This window comes from Sceloporus occidentalis, unplaced genomic scaffold (genome assembly GCF_023333645.1).
Source record: "Sceloporus occidentalis isolate IW3139 unplaced genomic scaffold, rSceOcc1.0.p SCAF_5, whole genome shotgun sequence".
Taxonomy (NCBI): Eukaryota; Metazoa; Chordata; class Lepidosauria; order Squamata; family Phrynosomatidae; genus Sceloporus; species Sceloporus occidentalis.
In genome coordinates, this window is record NW_028316985.1 from 11,047,991 (window position 1) to 11,065,650 (window position 17,660).

The window sequence follows — 17,660 nt, forward strand, 5'->3', positions numbered from 1 at the left end:
CTATAACACAGAAAAGAAAGAGCACAAACAGTACTGACAGAGGAAAATTAAAACTTTGGTAGCACTGTATCAGCGGAGATAAATTATTTTGTCATTTCGAAAATGCTAGAAGGTATTCAGTGAAATTGACTAGTAATAGGCTGAGGACAAAACAAGATAATTTATCATGCAGTACACAACTATTTAACAAAATACACTGCCACAGGATAAAATGGTAGCCATTATCTTAGATGTTTGTCAAAGAGAGGACAGTATGTTCAGACGGGACAAGCCTAATAAGTATGAGAGGCAAAAATGTTCTGATTATCAACATGAAGGTTCTTCCAATTATTAAATACTGGGGAAAAAACGAATCTAAACCAAAACAGGAATTAACTATTCCTATCATGTCCTGTTCATGTCAGCACTAGAACCTTTAGACATATCTTATTTGGTTGGATTCAGTAAGGCATGTTAAAAAATACATGTATGCAACTCTTACCCAATCAGCATGTGGAAGGTACTGCAGTTTATGAGTCACTAATACAAGTGTCCTTTTGTCATCCTTAAGGAACTTCAGGATACCTTCTTGCATCAGGTGGTCACTCAGATGAATGTCCAAGGCAGAAAATGGGTCATCCTGGAAATATTTATAAATGGAGCAGTAAGGGCAAGGTCTTACATTTTGGACAAATGGTACCTTGTAGAAGAACAGCTACTTCAAATCTTCAGGTTTATGAGATCAAGCTTTGTCACTTTTCAGAAGCATAACAAGGAGGAGTGAACTGGAGACCTTAAAACAGCAACTCCATTCATGGTTTTCAGTGGTATAGTGGAGCCCAATACTGCTAGGACACAATGTTAGGATTTTCTGATTATGTAATTTGCCACATCCAGGTCTGACCTCCCTCTAAACTGAAATCCCCACTGTAATCTGTGTGTGCACCTGTGCCTGCATGCATGCAGATTTCTCAGCAATAATGCATTGTTATCAGCAACTGAGAAGACCCATTACTCTTCCAAGTAAATTTGCTTCAAATTTCACCACATTCATGCTCCTGCTCCACAATGGCCTCTAACCACTTCCTACAAACAAAATCTAATCCCAACTGTTCTGATACCAACATATTTGATCTACATCACAGATGTCCAGTCCCAAGTATTTCAATGCTGATGTCTATATATATTATCTCTTTCAGGAAATTTCAAGCTGCTGTTTTAATTTTTTAAAATAAAACATTAATTTCAGAAAATAAAGTAGAAACGAGGTGAGGAAAGTATGCATAATTTGTTTAAGATAAAAGTCTTACCAAAAAGACAATGTTGGTATTTTGGTAGAGTGCTCGAGCGACACAGATGCGTTGCCGTTGGCCTCCGCTTAAGTTAATTCCCTAATGGGCACAACAGACCATGAATATCAGTCTACTGAATAAACACTATGACATCTGTATTGACAAGACACTGAAAAATGTGGGCTTTTTAGTAACCACACTAAAAGCAAAAATTCACTAAATTTAGATAATGTGATGCAACAGCTCTTGGTTGCTGAACTTAAGGAGGGCCTGAACTGTCTAAAATAGCAAGTGTATCTCAGCATTCAGTAGGAAATAAAATATCCCAAATAACGTGCAAGTTATAAATACTATATTTTGAGAAAGCAAAAGTGGACCAGCTAGTGAACGTACTGCACTGTTGCACTATGTTTACTTAGCAACAACCACCACCCCAGATCTTGAAAAATTACTTTTTCCAACTTCCAACATCCCTCAGCCAGTATGACCAGTTTTCCTCTAGAACAGTAACATTTCCAAATCCTGCCTCAGTTCTTGGAAGACAGGAAGCATGTTCTGTAATAGCAGGAGGAAGCTTCTGAATGTCTGAAGCTGGGTCCACACAGGCCAAAATACTTCAGGAACAATCAGAGTATTCTGGGCCTGAAGTTACCCTGATGTCCCCGCATTAGCTTGGACACTCTGTTGTGATATCAGATAGCTGTTCACACACAACAGAGTGTGACACAGAAGGATGCATTGTAAACAGTCACCCAGCATCATAATGGAAGGCTCTGGATCTTCCAGAAAGATCCAGAGCAAAAAGTGATTTTTTAAAAAGCCATTTTACAGGAGAGTATACTTTGGTATAGAGCTGAACTGGCTGGACACCATCCAGATAGTTCATATCAGAACTGGGGATTAAGCCCTGCATCATTTGGACTGATTGCCTCAGGACTGGGGGAGGATGCTTTATTTGGCCCATACAGACAGGGCCCCAGTCCAGTAGGTCCCATTGCCATGGCAGCCAAAAGGCACACACTCACGATGCCTGGCACAGGTTAGAAATGAGGGCAAGAACAGCCACTTAGTCAACTGGAAGGGGAAGGCTCCCAGCTGGATGACAACATATTTGTATGCATGCAGAAACTTTCTACAGAAGAGCTAACTTGAACAACCATCACTTTTGAAAACAGATGTAAGAATGGGTTCAACAAGACCAAACCACAATCGAAAATAAAAATCTTAATTTACCCTTTCTCCAATTTCTGTCTGATCCCCAAATGGCAGCAGATCAATATCAGGCTGAAGAGAACATGCATCTGTGACAGCTTTGTACCTAGGAATATAAGAACATAGCATAAAGATCAGTCCAAAGTCTTAGTTAACCCTGCATTTTGTTGCCACAATGGCCAAGCAAATGCTATAAGCCCAGAAAGAATGGAGTTTATCACACGGGAGGAATTTCTCTTAATTTCGAATGAAAAGAAAGTGGGGCCAGAACGCCTTCACGTGAATTCATTAGTTCAGTGAATTTACATGAATTCGAATTGCATTCGAACTGATTTCCCATTGTTCAAAAATAGCTTGCCATTGCCCAAAATTGCATGTGATCACCTCTCATGCAATAACGTGAAACCTCATGATTGCGTTCAGACTGACTTCTCATTGCCTGAAACTACGTGTGGTAGTCTATCACGCAATAACGTTAAACCCCATGATTGCGTTCAGATTGCCATTGGATTATACTTCCAATTTCCCTTGTCTGATAATGTCAATGTAAAATCATTGTCCACAGCAAGTGAGATATTCTGCTTCTGAAGTAGTAGATTGACATAAAGACCGGTAGGCATACCCTTCAAAATTTCACAGATGAAAACCTGGCCATATAACGTCAGAGCTTGGTCATGATATGGCAAAAATAACTAATGAGGAAAATCAGACAAGATAGAAGAGGTTGCAGCAGTTTGCTTTTGGCTGCGTCTCCTGGGAAGGGCAAGATTATACCCTCCTTTCCTTTCTCCCCTACTGAATGAATTAAGTGCAGACTCCTTTTGCACTTCAAACTTAGTTTGCAGCAATCAAAACAAGCTGACAAAGAGGAAAAGTGGGAAGAGGAGAGAGAAACTGGGACATTTTTTAAAAGCAGATGAAAATGTGGAACGATGGAAGTTTAATCAGGGCTGTTCCTGCCAAATCAGGAGAGCTGGAGGGTACTGACAGTATAGATAGCTTTCTTTTCTCTAGTTCTGTTTAATCTTACTTTAAAGTGGTACAGGTTTTAACAAGTTATTACCTCTATGGATGCAAATTCTACAATTTAACTAGTCACTGTGTGAAGGAATATTTATCTTAGTAGTACCCAGCACTGGTGTCCACTGATGGAACTATGCAAGTGTGTGCATCCAGGAAAAGAGCAAATGTTTGTATTGCAACTTCCCATGGAGCCTCAAAACCAGGCTCTGGAAGACTAAGAACTTCTTCAGATCTCGTGTTTAGGAAACAATGGATATCTAAAGCGACCAGGAGATGGGAGGGAAGTTCTACTGTGACTGCCACTGAAACACTAGATTTACACCCTTGAATATATACCACTGAACCAACTTTAGTTCTAGTAATTTATGAGAGCAACTGCCCACTTTCTCCACATCGTATTTTATATACTTCTGTAATGTCTTCCTTTATGCAATTTGGGAATATAATCCCAAATGTTGTAACCTCTTCTCAAAAAAAGTTGTTCCATTCCTGCACAACTGCTCCAATTGTATGGGGAGCTAAAACAGCATTTAACTTCACTGGGAAAAAAGAAAAAGAAAAATCTGACTCCTGGGGAACACTAGTGAGAAAAGCAGAATCTGACTGACATCTCAGCAGAAACAATGGTAATGGTGACCCTCCTACCTTTCCCAAAGAGAACTCCAAATATGTTATCTTTGTCCTATCTTTTGTGGCTGTTTCAACAGACCCTACAGGCTAAGCTTACGACTATGTTCTAGGACAGTGTTGTGTAGGGAAGCGGAAGTGCAAGAAATTCCCACAGTTACCATTAGCGAAATATCACAATCTCCTGCCACTTGTCTTCTTTGGTTCATCAAAAGACATGCCACTGGCTTGTTAAATCTCCTGGTTGTTTCATAAGGCACTCTGGAGCCATTATTATTATTATTATTATTATTATTATTATTATTATTGAAGTGGATAGGGATAAATGGATACTGGCATCCTGGATGGAGGTGCTCTGTCCTCAGCCTCAGGGGAAGGCAAAGGCAAAACATCATTGAACAAATATTACCACCCCCAAATCCCATAATAACGGGGCCCTTGAGTCACCAGAAGTCAATCAGAAATGACTTGAAGGCACACAGTAACAACAACAATCCTGTCACTTCTGGTTGAACAAAATGGATGTGCAACCCCTTTCCCCAGAAGTTTACTTTCTGTGGGAGGCTAAGCTGGCCTCTTCCCTACTTTCTTTTCTTTGACAAGCAAATAACTTTTTGTTTAAGCAGGCTTTTAATATGCTTTTAAAACACCTCCCTCCGAGTGTCTTTGCAAGCTGAAGCAACAAATCAATTAAATCTTGCAAATGGCATCAAAACACTGCTCTCCTTGCTGAGCTAGAGATTTGCCCCCTTATATAAAATGTCATAATCAAGATTTGCTTTTTGGAATGTGTGTGTGTGTGTGTATATAAAATATTTCCAAACTTTGGATGGTTAAATCAATGGATAAGGAATCCATGGAATGGAGGGCTGACAGTATCACTAAAATGTCAGGAGATAAAGGGACAGGGGGAAAGAATGTTGTTATGTGAATGCCAGACTCTCAGTGCTGTTTTTAGGATTGCGAGTGATGGGAGTGTTGGAAGAGAAAATTCCATTGGAAATGGAAGGCAGTTTCTGTAGATGTACAAGTCATGGCATTTTTGGGCAAGGAAGCAAGAAAAAATGCAGGTGATTGTTACTAAGCTAGAATTGTGGAATGTAAGTGGGGTTACACACTTATTACTATAATTGTTTGCACCTATAGCAGTCATTTCAGTAGTACTGGCACAGCAGTATTGGCAAGAGCACTTTTCCTGAATGAGTCCCTGTCCCAATTCTATAAATGTCTTGTGAAATTTTACACCCTTCCCCCACACCATGTCTTCTAGCCTTCCTAAGAGGATCACGTGAAACTCAGAAATTTGGCTGTTAGAAGCATAAAAATCTTTACCTCTGTTTATTAAACGGGCTCCCAAAGGTAATGTTTTCTTCCACGGTTGCATTCAAGAGCCAGGGCTTCTGGGCTGCATAAGCAACCGAATATCGATTCCTGATGGAATAAATTGATGTAAAATCATTAGAGGTTGAAGGCAGGCAGATCTGGCATGGGGTTTAGCCAACTATAAACTGAAATTGGTAAGAGACAAAGAAGCAGGCAAAGGAAAAGCAGCTGTTATAACCAGAGAAAAGGATCAAGGGGTGGGGAATTTAAAAGGAAAACATTATGTTAGTGGAGCACCCACTCTCTGCCATGGCTTTCTTTCTGTACTAAAACTAAAGGCTGAAAAGGTACAGTTGGCCTTCCTCATGTGCAGCTTTGACTTTTACAGATTTGATTATTTGCTGTTTTGATTAATATATTTTCCCTAGGAATCTCTTAAGTCCTCCAGTGCAACTCTGCCAGAGGTTGACCATAGAGTTGTGCTGAAGAAGCTTGAAGTTCCTAGAGAAAACACTTCTCAAGACATTTGTAGGTCCTCCAACTTCTGGCATATGATGACCACAGAGTTGCACTGGAGGACCTGGAGATTCCCAGAGAGGTGTCTTCCTAGGTAAAAAGAATAGTGTTTTTTTTTAATTTGGGGTTTTTCCACATTCATGGGGGCCCTTCACCCCTAACTTCAGAAAATGTGGAGGGACCACTGTATTTTGAAATGTGACCTACTGATACTTATCTCAAAATTGGTAGTCGTAATGCGCCGTAAGGGAGCAAGATCCCTCACTTTGACATAGGGCATGCCTGTTCTGTCTATGGGATGCCCCAGCGGAGTTTGGTTAGATATTGAATGTGTGTCCGAGCCCAATGTATTGCAACCCAAAGTTTTCAACAAATCTAAGGCATTTAACCAGTGTCAAGGTTAAAACGTCATGTTCCAAATGCAAATTCAAATATTGAAATTAAAAAAAAATCCAAACATTACAAGACAAATGTGGACATAGTATATTTAATATTTGCACCTACTCAGTTCAGTTCTAACTGCCATTCACATTCATTTTACTTGTTTCATTAAACAGGCACTGCCCAAGTGTTACTGGTAGTCACCTGCATTTTCATAAAAAGAGACATGGGTGCTGAATACTGAATGTTGGTTAGAAGCATTTTCTACAAGTTTCCATATTTAAGGAGTTTACAGGGAACAAAATATGTAGTACAGGGTTAATTTCCTTTAAGTTGTCAGGTATCTGATAACAGAGTGGTTCCCAGTCACTGCCACATCTTATAAAAGTTAAAGCTGAAATGTTGTCTTAGTTCAAAAATTGTCTGTGTATTTAGATCACCCCAAATTTGAATAGAAATTTGCAGAATTGTGAACTTTGGCTGAATTAAATAGTAGCGTTGGAAGCTTAAGTTTTGCCACTGAAGATTATTTGACCATCAAGTTTTTCACATTCACCATTCACATTTGCTTGGCCATCAAATTCTTGTCCTTCCCAGTACAGCTAAATGTGAAGGTTTAAACTCAAATTCTAGATGGTACAATTTATCAAAATAATCCAAAGTTAGGATTTTGTTGATTAAAATCTACAGTTCAGACTCCAAATTCATTTCAGCTTTCCTGCTAGTTATTGCCATTGCCTTCCTCTATGTCTGAGAGAATATGACTTGCCCAGGATCACCCAGTGGGTTTCTATGGCTGAGCAGTTCTAGTGCAAAACTCAAACCACTATACTATCCTGCTATCATATTTGTGCCCATTGAGCACAACTTACTTACTTTCTTTCTTTCTTTCTTTCTGGAAACTTTCCACAAACTGGCAACCATCAATCCATGGGCTGCCTCTTTTGGGAGCACTGCTCAAATTTATACTACGCCATGACGCAGCTGAATGTCATGATACATAAAGTAATGGAGGACCAAAATTTACAGATCAATTCAAATATTGAAATTTGAATAGGTGATAAAATCAGCTCCTTAATTCTCACAATCTACTGTAAGACTTGGGAATGTACAACCTGCAAATACATGTGACCCACCTCTTTTTTTTTTTGTGCATCCTACAGCCTTCCAACACCCCTCAAATCCTGGAGTGAGGAATTAAAATGGAGGGAAAGGCTAGGTTTGGTATTCTATCATATGAAGTCATTGGTTGCTGATGGTACCTACACTGGGTTTTTTAAATCTTGAGGCATGTATCCACTGGCTTTTATCAGGATTTCAGACCGATTAAACACATTTGTGTCATCATCCCCACCCCCAAGATTGGGAACCACTGTGTTGAAGAACTCTACTCATTAATAATATCTAGCAAGTTATTGTAAAAGGGATGAGAAAACAAGGTGCTATTTGGGGATAAGAAAGGTAAGGACTCAAGAAAAAAAATATTCAAGAATAATACCTCCGATTTGCTTCAAAAGAAGACTCAGTTTCATTTACACTGCAAGTTATGGCAAACAATATTTTAGTAGTAGTCAGGGAAAAGTTTATCAGCAGCTAGGAGAACAAATTTCACACATTTGGGGAAAATATTGAAGCCCTCCTCCCACAAAATTATGATGGAAAGAAGACGAATTCTGCATTCTCTCAGATAATTGAGCATGATTACATTGCAGCTACACAGAGTACTGATGGAACTTCCAGTTACTTTTGTGAAGTCCCTACTTTGCAACCATCACCATCTCCTAGTACAGTACAATCAAAAATGGTAAACATATAGGTGTGCATATATGGCTCTTTATATCCCCCCCCCCATTCTTCCTGTAATATGTTATATTGTAACTAGGGTTGCCAGTTCTGGATTGTCCCAGGCCCTGAGTTTTCACTGTCAAAACCTAAGATCTAGAGATGGCTCCTGGTCATGTTATTAAGCATTATGCATTAAGTACCAACCACACTTGCTCACTGCTTGTGTGGCGATGGGATAAAGAACATTTAATCTAGGCAAAGAATGGATGCAGAGCAGAACAGAGGGTGGGAGGGAAAGAAGAAGCTAACAAAGTAAATACACCTAGAGTTTTTGTATGTTGCAGCAAGAAATTAATTAGACTTTGCAAATACATGTTGAGTCTCCCTTACCCAATATGCTTGGGACCAGGGGTGCTTTGAATTTTGGATTTTTTCAGATTTTGGAATCTTTGCATATACATAATGAGCTATCTTGGGTATGGGACCCAAGTCTAAACATGGAATTCATGTATGTTTTGTATACATCTTATACACGTGACCTGAAGGTAATTTGATAAACTGTTTTTAAATATTTTTGTGCATGAGACAAAGTTTGTGTACAGTGGACCATCAGAAAGCAAAGGTGTCACTACCTCAGCCACCCATGTGGATGATTTTGGTATTTGAAGGACTTTGGATGTCAAAATTCTGGATAAGGGATATTCAACCTGTAGTACAAAGCTGTTGCTCTACTAGCAGATCTGATCCCAGCCGTTTCCTCTTGCCTGACCCACCAAAACTAGTAATTTAGCATCTTTGTCTCCTGCATGCAGCTCATCCTATAAAAACTGAAAACTCAGGGCCAGACTCTGAGATCCGGCAACCCTAACTGTAACATCTACTGAGCAACTCAACTCAATAGTTCTGTGATACTATAACACTGATCATACAATTGTAACTCTCCTTCCATTCTTTTTTGGACATAACTGGTATCAGTGTTTCCAGCTGTCAATTCAGTTTCATTGCTTGATCTTATGTCAGGATTCTACCCATTTCAGGGACAGTGAACAGATGTATTCATTTTCTTCTGTTTTCTTTATATCCTGCCTTTCTCTCAATATGGAACCCAATAATGTAACTTCAAGCTCCTCTTATCACACATTTTATCTGTGCCATTTCTCACAAGTATCTGAGTTCCTTGAAGAACGTGTAAACAGCATATGCATGCAAATCACAATAATACTATATATGGCTTGATGGCTTTATTATTAATATGGGTGAATGCTTCACTACAGCAGGCAATGTTTTATTAAAACAAGCAACCTACAGTAGTTGATGGGAAACACACATATGAAGGAAAACATATCACTGTTAATTAATTCACTATTGCATGGATATAGAAAGTTTTCATAAAGCCCAGGAACATGAGATAAATGTTTGAATGAAGGAAATATCAGCCTAAGCAAAAGATCCAAGTTGTACAGTCTATTTATATTCAGTATTAATAGAGTGCAATTAATCTTTGGGTCAGGGTTTTGTTTTGTTTTTTTAGTATCTGCTAGCTGTGTAACGTGACATTTCATGCTCAAAGAAACTCACTTCTCTGTTTGAGCATAGGGTGGCATGTTACACAACTATAAACTCATGCCTAAAAAGCACAAGGCTTAAAACAAGGCTCCAGAGTATGACAAAATCTGTATTAATGCAGTTGCCCTATATCTCTCCCTTTGCTTACCTCCATAAGATCAGATGGCAAACTCAAGCATGCAGAATTATGTAGTAAAGAAAGAGAATTATGTAGTAAAGGAACAATGAAAAGGATTAAAACCTTGATTATTATTTCAGGGAATGAAAACCAACAGGGTTGGATTTAGTAATACCTGTAGAATCCTCCTGAAAACGCCTCTCTGTCAGGCAGTCTGAAATTATCAGCAAAACACAACCACATTGTCTTGTGCCAGTTATAACACAGGGTTGGAAAACATCAAGCCTGTGATATATCACTGTATGGTTTCTTTGTATGAATTCTCTTCTTTCATAGGACTCCCTACAATCCCCTCCCCTCATGATCACAGAAATAAATTCCAATAGGTGACAAAATATGAAATAATTGGAAACAGAGATATATTAACACTAAACTGACTATTATTTCAGCTCATGTGATCTTGAAATCCATATCAGATTTTTTGTCAATGGCCAGCTCAGGTGGAAATGTTTTTTTCTGGACTACAACTCCAATAGTCCTCCTGCCAGCATGGCCATTCCAAATGTCCCTCAGTTCCTACTGGCCATAATGTCTAATGGAGTCTTTGAGATGTAGTCCAAAATAACAGTTCCAAATCTTGAGTAGCCAGCTGTGAGAGAGCACATGGCTTCTAAATCTTTTAACAGTTTGTATAGAAGAAGGAATTTCAGTGGTCGTTGCTTGTCACAATCTATTCTTCTATACAGTGGTGCTGTTCTCTGGATACACTGGAGGGTTTCTCATATTTGTGTGTAAGTGTATTAACTCCAGATAGGTAGCATAGCAATGAAAATTATATGCAAACAAAGCCAACAGCATGGAGCAGTATAATCCTGATTAGCTGTGGCCTTCCCTATCATGGCACATGTCTGATACATTTTTCAATTCCCCCGTTTCTTCATTCCTGAAATCAATTGTGAAAAGTTTGCTAAAGACATGAAGAACTGGAGACCACCAACTGCCTGCCAATTAGTCAATCTATTTATAATTGCTGTGGGCTGCTCATATTTTGGGATCTTTGTTCTTAAATACTAAAAACTTGGGGGGGGGGGGATTCAGAGAGGTTGTTTATCCTGGACTCACCCATCCAGTATTTCCACTGGATGTCTCTGGAAGCTGTAGTTCAAAAAGCAGCTTTTCCAACCTTGGGTACAATCCATTAATCCTGCAAATGCAGTTTGGGATTATGTATGTAGGAAGTCATACTAAGTGGCCATTATCAAATCTTTTCCTCCATTCTGGCCTGAGCTAGGTGAACAATGCACATACTAGTTATACTGTGATGTGTTCAGATACTCCTCTTAATAAGGAGCCTGTCCAGACTGCTCTTAAAAACAAACCCAGCAGAAAGAACATACTTCTGCAGCTTCTCCAGCACAGCTACATTTGTTAGGAGTGCAAACCACTTTGCAGATTTCCCATAGTTTCCAGAAATTATGCATAAACTTTGTTGGGCACTGTCTTCAAATTTATATGTGTTTAAGAAAAGATGGGGAGGGGGTCAAACAAATAGGGCAGCAAAGCAGATGGGCAACAACTTACAAGAAAGATAAAAGCTTGAGGAAAATGGAAAAGTAACATATACTATTTTGCTTTATCAACTACTATGAAAAAATGAAATTTTATGGAATAATAATAGCATAGAACAACCTGTTTTCCACCTGTGCATTCAATTATTAAAATAAAAGATGTTACTAGATGTTTATGTTTATAAGTGACCATAAGACCAGTCTTTACTTCATACACCACTTTGCTCTATTGGGTAGACTCCTCCTAATTTGTCAAACTGTAAGGCCACATTCCTATAATTAATGGACCTAAAACATAGTGGACCAATAATTAATGGAACAAAAACCCTATCATACTGAAAGTCCTTATTAAAGCTAACAAAATATTAGAAAACGTACCGGTTCCAATGAACTTTGCCTTCCAATGCTTGCATCTCACCAAGAATAGCAAGGAGGAGAGAAGATTTGCCACAACCAACCTGTCCCACAATCATTGTCATTTGGCCTAGAACAGAAAAACAAATGAAAAAAATGACCCATTGATGCATTCCAAAGAGAAAGTGGATGAATACGCAACTACTGTAATTGCACTGAGGTATGTTGGTATGTTGGATGTTGCACTCCAATAATATCTGGAGGCCTGCACTCTGGCCATCTTGCTATAAAACATCCAGAGACTATAGGATAAATAATGCTGAAAGAAATATGGTTGAATGTGGAGGGCTATTGATCCTACCTGTTGGGATTCTGATATCAATATTGGACAATGTGGCTAAACCACTTCCCCATGAGAAGTACCCATTGGTTACCTGCAATGTAGAATACCATACATTAGAATTGCGAACAAATAATTGCAGCTTCTGCACTGGATTTAATACAGATACACATGTGAACCTCTTTAAAACTATGTTGAGACTCAGTTTGTGGGAACGGAACATGGAATTCCATGAGAGCTAGAATACAAAGGAGGAACAAATTGCATTTCACATTAAACATTGCTTTCTAACCTCCTTAATGCTAAGACTATCATAAAATACTTAATAATTCTCATTTCCCAGAATGCAAAACAAGAGTGGTGCATTATACCAACCTTGGATCATGAAAGACATTGTATACTACAGACCCCACTTAAGAAGCCAAGGATAAAGCAAAATCTAATAATACCTCCAGGCTGAGAAACTGTCCTTCAAAGGAATGGCACCCACCCAGGACTGGGCAAACACTACTTGCCTACATGCAGGGATGATTCAACAACAGTATATCTCTCTTATCTAGATTAGGTTTTCCAACAATTCACTGATTCAAGGATGGGCACATGTGGCCTTCCAGGCGTTTCAGGAATAAAATCCCCACAATCCTTTACCATTGGCTATGCTGGTTAGCCTACTGGGAGTTGTAGGCTTAAACCTATCTGGAGGGGCACAGCTGCTCATCTCTGCATTAACTGATCACACAGAGGTAAAGAAAGATGGAGGTAAAAAACCAACAACACAAGGCACCTTGATAGCACAGTCATCAATGTCAGCATGACGGGATGGTATCCTTAATGACTGCTCATAGCTGTCCAGTTGGTATCGCAATGGCTGCTTCCGATTTATGGCTTTGGGGTGCTAAGCATGTTGACCGCAAAGGGGGAGGAGAAAAAATAACTTTATTTCCTTAATGATTAACCAGCAAACCCCAAAATTACATGCATTATTCCTAGAGTCAGATAACCTTACCCTTCCAATTTGTAATTAATCTGGGAAATAACAGCAATCTGAATTGACAAATAAATGTGAGCTGAATCCTCAACAAATAAATGCAGCTTTCCTGAATTCAACACAACCCAGCACAGCCTAGATCCTGGAAGCAATTTGTTACAAATAACTAGTTACCTTTGATTAGTTTTCCATTAAATAAAAGGTACAACTATATTTCACTCTCCCCCCCACACACAAAACACACACACACACACACGAGAGAGAGAGAGAGAGAGAAATAGAAATTGTTATGTTAGTCTATTTCCATCTAAAAAGAAGGGTGTGTTTGTAAAACCAGGATACTGATTGTGGAACAAAGAGTAGGGTCAGATTTCTATGGAAGGATATGATCTTTGGGATCCATTAACTGAGGGGCCATTCACACTACCTTTTAAACCGGTTTTGAAATCAATTCTTCCATATGAAGTTCATATTGGGCCCGATTCTGTCACAATCCATGTCGAGGCTTGCACAAGGAAATGCCCCTTACTGCGGGTTATCAGGAATCGGGCTAAAATCCGTCTTTTCTGAAAAGACCCGGGTTCCACAAAATCTGAACTTGCCCTCGATCATGATCGGGGCAAATTCAGGGAGGGATTAAGGTCAGAGGGCGGGCAGAGGTCAGAGCATTCCCTCCCCTCATCCGAGGGGAGGGGGAGGAGGAAAGAGCCGAAGGAAAAAGGGGGATCTGGATGCAAAGGGTGACAGGAGGCAAAAAGGGGGTGACTGATGGGGTCAATTCAGGGCAGGTCAGGGTGCTACAGCAAAGGAAGTCTCTGCTATCTGGCAGAGAACTTTTTCCTTTGGATTTTATTATTTTTTTAATTATTTTTGGCTGTCTATGCGCATATTCTTTCCTTTGGAATGACTGCTGCAATGCGAATGAATGTTACAATTCGAATGTAATGTTGCAACTTGGCAAATTGATACAGCTTTTGCTACTATCTCTAAGGAATTCAGGGGTAGCCTCTTTTTTCCTTTGGATGACTGCTGCGATGCAAATGAATGTTACAATTCAAATGTAATGTTTCTCTTTCCAATTAGGCAAATTGGCAAATTGATACAGCTTTTGCTACTGTCTCTAAAGAATTCAGGGGTAGCCTAGGGAAAGAAAAAAAAATGCATCCTTTTCTGGCATTCCAAGGTGAGGAATTAATTTTATTGTTGTTGTTGTTGTTATTATTATTATTATTACCTGTGTATGAGGCATTCTGGGGTGCCAAGGGAGTGGGATACAGGCTACAGAGATGGCACTAGCTTGCATTTTGGTGTTGAAAATGGGGCCAAGGATAGATCATAACCTACAACACTGACCCAAATGCCCACAACACACACACACACACACACACACCAGAGGTTTTTAAAATTTGACAAGTGGTGCCTGGTCCTTTAAAAAAGGAGGGGTGGAAATCATAATTCTGATGCCCCAATCAGTGCTGGAAATGTCACCTATGACCATCGCAGAACTAACTTTGATTGACAGCCAGGCACTTTCACTTTAAACCTGAATTCTCCAAGAGGGCATTCATGTTAAAATGCCCCTGATTGGTAGTCAGCACTTGCTTCCAGAGAGATTTGGGAGGAGGCCCCCCAAATTTGACCAGTTCGTTCCAGAGCAATGCCGCCAGTGTGAATGAGGCCTGAGATTTCATTTATCACAAGGTAGTCCTAAAACCAGCAACCAAAGGATAGGCACAGTAAGAGAAAACCAACAGTTTAAACTGTCCCTTGCTTTGTAGATAGGAACAAAGTGTTTCAGGTGAAACCTACTTGTTCAAGGGTGCCATCATGAAAGGACAACTTTCTTCTAGGAGTAAGAAATGGCCTCTCAGTACAAAAAGACAGCGAAATAGCTTCATTGCATTTTTAGCCCTCCCATCCGCATCACTACCATACAACCTCCTAGAGCCTGCAGAGCTAGAGCTTGTGGAAAATATTCTGGGAGTTGTAATCCAAACAACTTTATTTTCTACTATGTGCCAGGTCCACCACTAAACACCTTGCAATATCTCACAGATGAAAACTAGAACATGTATAGCCAAGGAACATCAGAGCATGGTCAAGATGGCAAAAGTTATTAATGAAGAAGAACACACAAGCCAGGAGAGGTTGCAGCAGTTTGAGTTTGACTAACTCTACTGGGAAGGGCGACGTTTTGCCCTTCTCACTTTTCCCGCGGCTGAGTTAACTGAGTGCAAAACACTTTTGCACTTTTAACTCAATTTGCAGCAATTTAGTTTAAGCTATGGACAAAGGGTGAATATGGGAGGAAGGGAGAAATCAGGTAGTTGGAGGGTGTATAATAAAGCTCTGGACTCTGGACTGTCTTTTCCATTGACTTTCCCCCCTTGCTCCCTACTCTGAGCAGTTGTAAGCAGCTAGGTCTAGCAAATGTTTTAATTTCCCAGAATGCCCCCAAAGCAATGTCACTCTGGGTAGTAGTACCAGCAGCCCCATGCTGCTTAGAGAAGTGTCACTGTCTCTTGATAACCCCATGGTGGAGCACTGGCAGGCTGCACCAGAAATCACTTTGCCCAAACCTGGAACAACCTTGCTATCAGTGTTACATTTCTCCAGAATAGATTTTATTTGTTTGTTTATTTATTTCCAGGATTCCAGGATAGATGTGGAAACAATTTCCAATAATATAGCATCCTTCCCCATTGCACTTCTATCTTCACTATAAGGAGCCCCATTTATTTAAATGTGCATGTACTATTCCACTGCAATTAGTGTACACTTTTGATAGCCAAGTTTAAAAAGTGATGTAGCCAACTGATCATTAGTATGCTCAGAGAAGAGTTTTATATGTGGATTCTGTTCTAAAGAGAGAGATAAAGTGCTTACAATTCCTGGATGCTTCTCACATGTCTCATATGTTAAGGCAGCATCTCCATTTCTCCAGCTATCATCTCCAATCTCATCGCTTATGAGAAATTCATTCAGTTTTTGTACACTAGAAACAGAGAGAAGGGGAAGTAGTTACTATTCATCACAGTTCATTGTACAGTTGTTGAATAACTACTAAAACCCTGAATGGCAGCTGCCCCAGTCTACAGTCCTGGTCCTATACATGTTTCATGGTATAATAACGGATGCCAGCATGTTAAACAATTCATCAAATGGCCAAAGTCCTCCTGGACTGTTCCACCTCATACTAAATGTGGCAAAAGTAAAATCACATGCTTTCCAAGAAGATCCCATCATTTACAAAAGGAAATGTTCTAGCCTACCCATCTTCCTAACATTCTACTTTTCTTTCTGTAGGATTAATGGCTTCTCATAGCTGTCCAGTTGGCATTTCAGTGACTGCTTCTGATTTATGGCTTTGGAGTGCTAAGCATGTTGAGAACAAGGGGAAAGAAAGAAAAGAAGCTTTCTTTCCTTCGTGATTAACCAGCGAAGGCCAAAATTATATATATTGCTCCTGTGATCAGACAACCTCACCCTTCCAATCTGTAATTAATATGGGAAATTAAAGCAATTTGAATTAACAAAGTAAATGTGAGCTGGATCTCTAACAAACAAATCCAGCTTTCTTGAATTCACTGTGACATAGTATAGGCTAGATCTTCCTTATAGAAAAGAATATTCAGATGCAATTTTCCATCACCTGCAGTCTGAGTTTGTATAGTCTTGAAACAAATAATAGACAAATTCTTCTTCTCTGGGGAAAGAAGTATTCCTCACCCAGATCAGGAAGATGGACACAAAGCATGCCATTCTGAAGAGGATGGAAAATGAAGTACAGGAATCATCTTGGGAATTCCTGGGGGTCCTCCTGACCACAATCACTGGAAGCAATCTGGGGTTCCCCTGCTGGAGATCCCCAGGGCATCACCAAAGAAGGAGCAATGAAACCACATCCACTGTATTTCCAAAATCACAAGGAAGTGGAATGAGACATTCATACCCAAAGTGATTACTAAACCATAGAGGGATAGGGGTCATTAAACAATTATTTCCAGTAGGAAAGAAAGAAATTTCTCAGTGACCCACCAGCAGTATAGCACAGCAGAGTAGGGTCTCTTCTTCTGTAGGCCTGCCATTCGCAGATGGCCCTGTCCCATTTTTTCCAATGGCAGTATATGTACACAGCCACACCTATGCACTCACACATATATCACACTACCATTGGAAATAACAGGACTTGAGGTCCCACAGATTTTTCTATCTGGAACAGAACCCCTGCAGATACAAAGAGCCGACTGTACATCACTAGGAGAGCCACAACATCATACAATAAGGACCAAGCAAATATGGGACTAACACAGTGCAATGTGGTATAACCATGCCATGTGATAACAGTTCCAAAACTGATTCTTATTGTTGGTTGTGCTACATTAAAAACACAACATTCTTTGTCCAAGTTCCAGATACTCATCTGAGTTCAAGCGGAGCTGATCAAACATCCACGAATGCAGATTTTAAGATTGTTGGGAATGGTGAGAAAGGCCAGTCAATGCTCATTTATATTCATTTCCAGGATGGCCAACTTTGGGGGCTGTAATGGTTTCTTTGCAACTGAGGCAAGTAAGCATTACACACT

The 17,660-nt window shown here is 39.7% G+C and overlaps 1 protein-coding gene across 1 annotated transcript in view; it reads right to left on the reverse strand.

Moving 5' to 3' along the window:
* LOC149311658 (ATP-binding cassette sub-family C member 9-like) overlaps window positions 1-17,660 on the reverse strand; it is an 87,494-nt gene that overhangs the window by 46,863 nt on the left and 22,971 nt on the right. The window contains exons 15-24 of the mRNA XM_089527575.1: window positions 15,959-16,067; window positions 12,869-12,979; window positions 12,106-12,178; window positions 11,769-11,874; window positions 9,998-10,036; window positions 7,852-7,890; window positions 5,466-5,564; window positions 2,505-2,589; window positions 1,290-1,370; window positions 482-619 (exon numbers count right to left, since the gene is read on the reverse strand). Coding sequence (XP_089383701.1) covers window positions 482-619; window positions 1,290-1,370; window positions 2,505-2,589; window positions 5,466-5,564; window positions 7,852-7,890; window positions 9,998-10,036; window positions 11,769-11,874; window positions 12,106-12,178; window positions 12,869-12,979; window positions 15,959-16,067 — 880 coding nt within the window. The remainder of the gene's footprint in view (window positions 1-481; window positions 620-1,289; window positions 1,371-2,504; window positions 2,590-5,465; window positions 5,565-7,851; window positions 7,891-9,997; window positions 10,037-11,768; window positions 11,875-12,105; window positions 12,179-12,868; window positions 12,980-15,958; window positions 16,068-17,660) is intronic.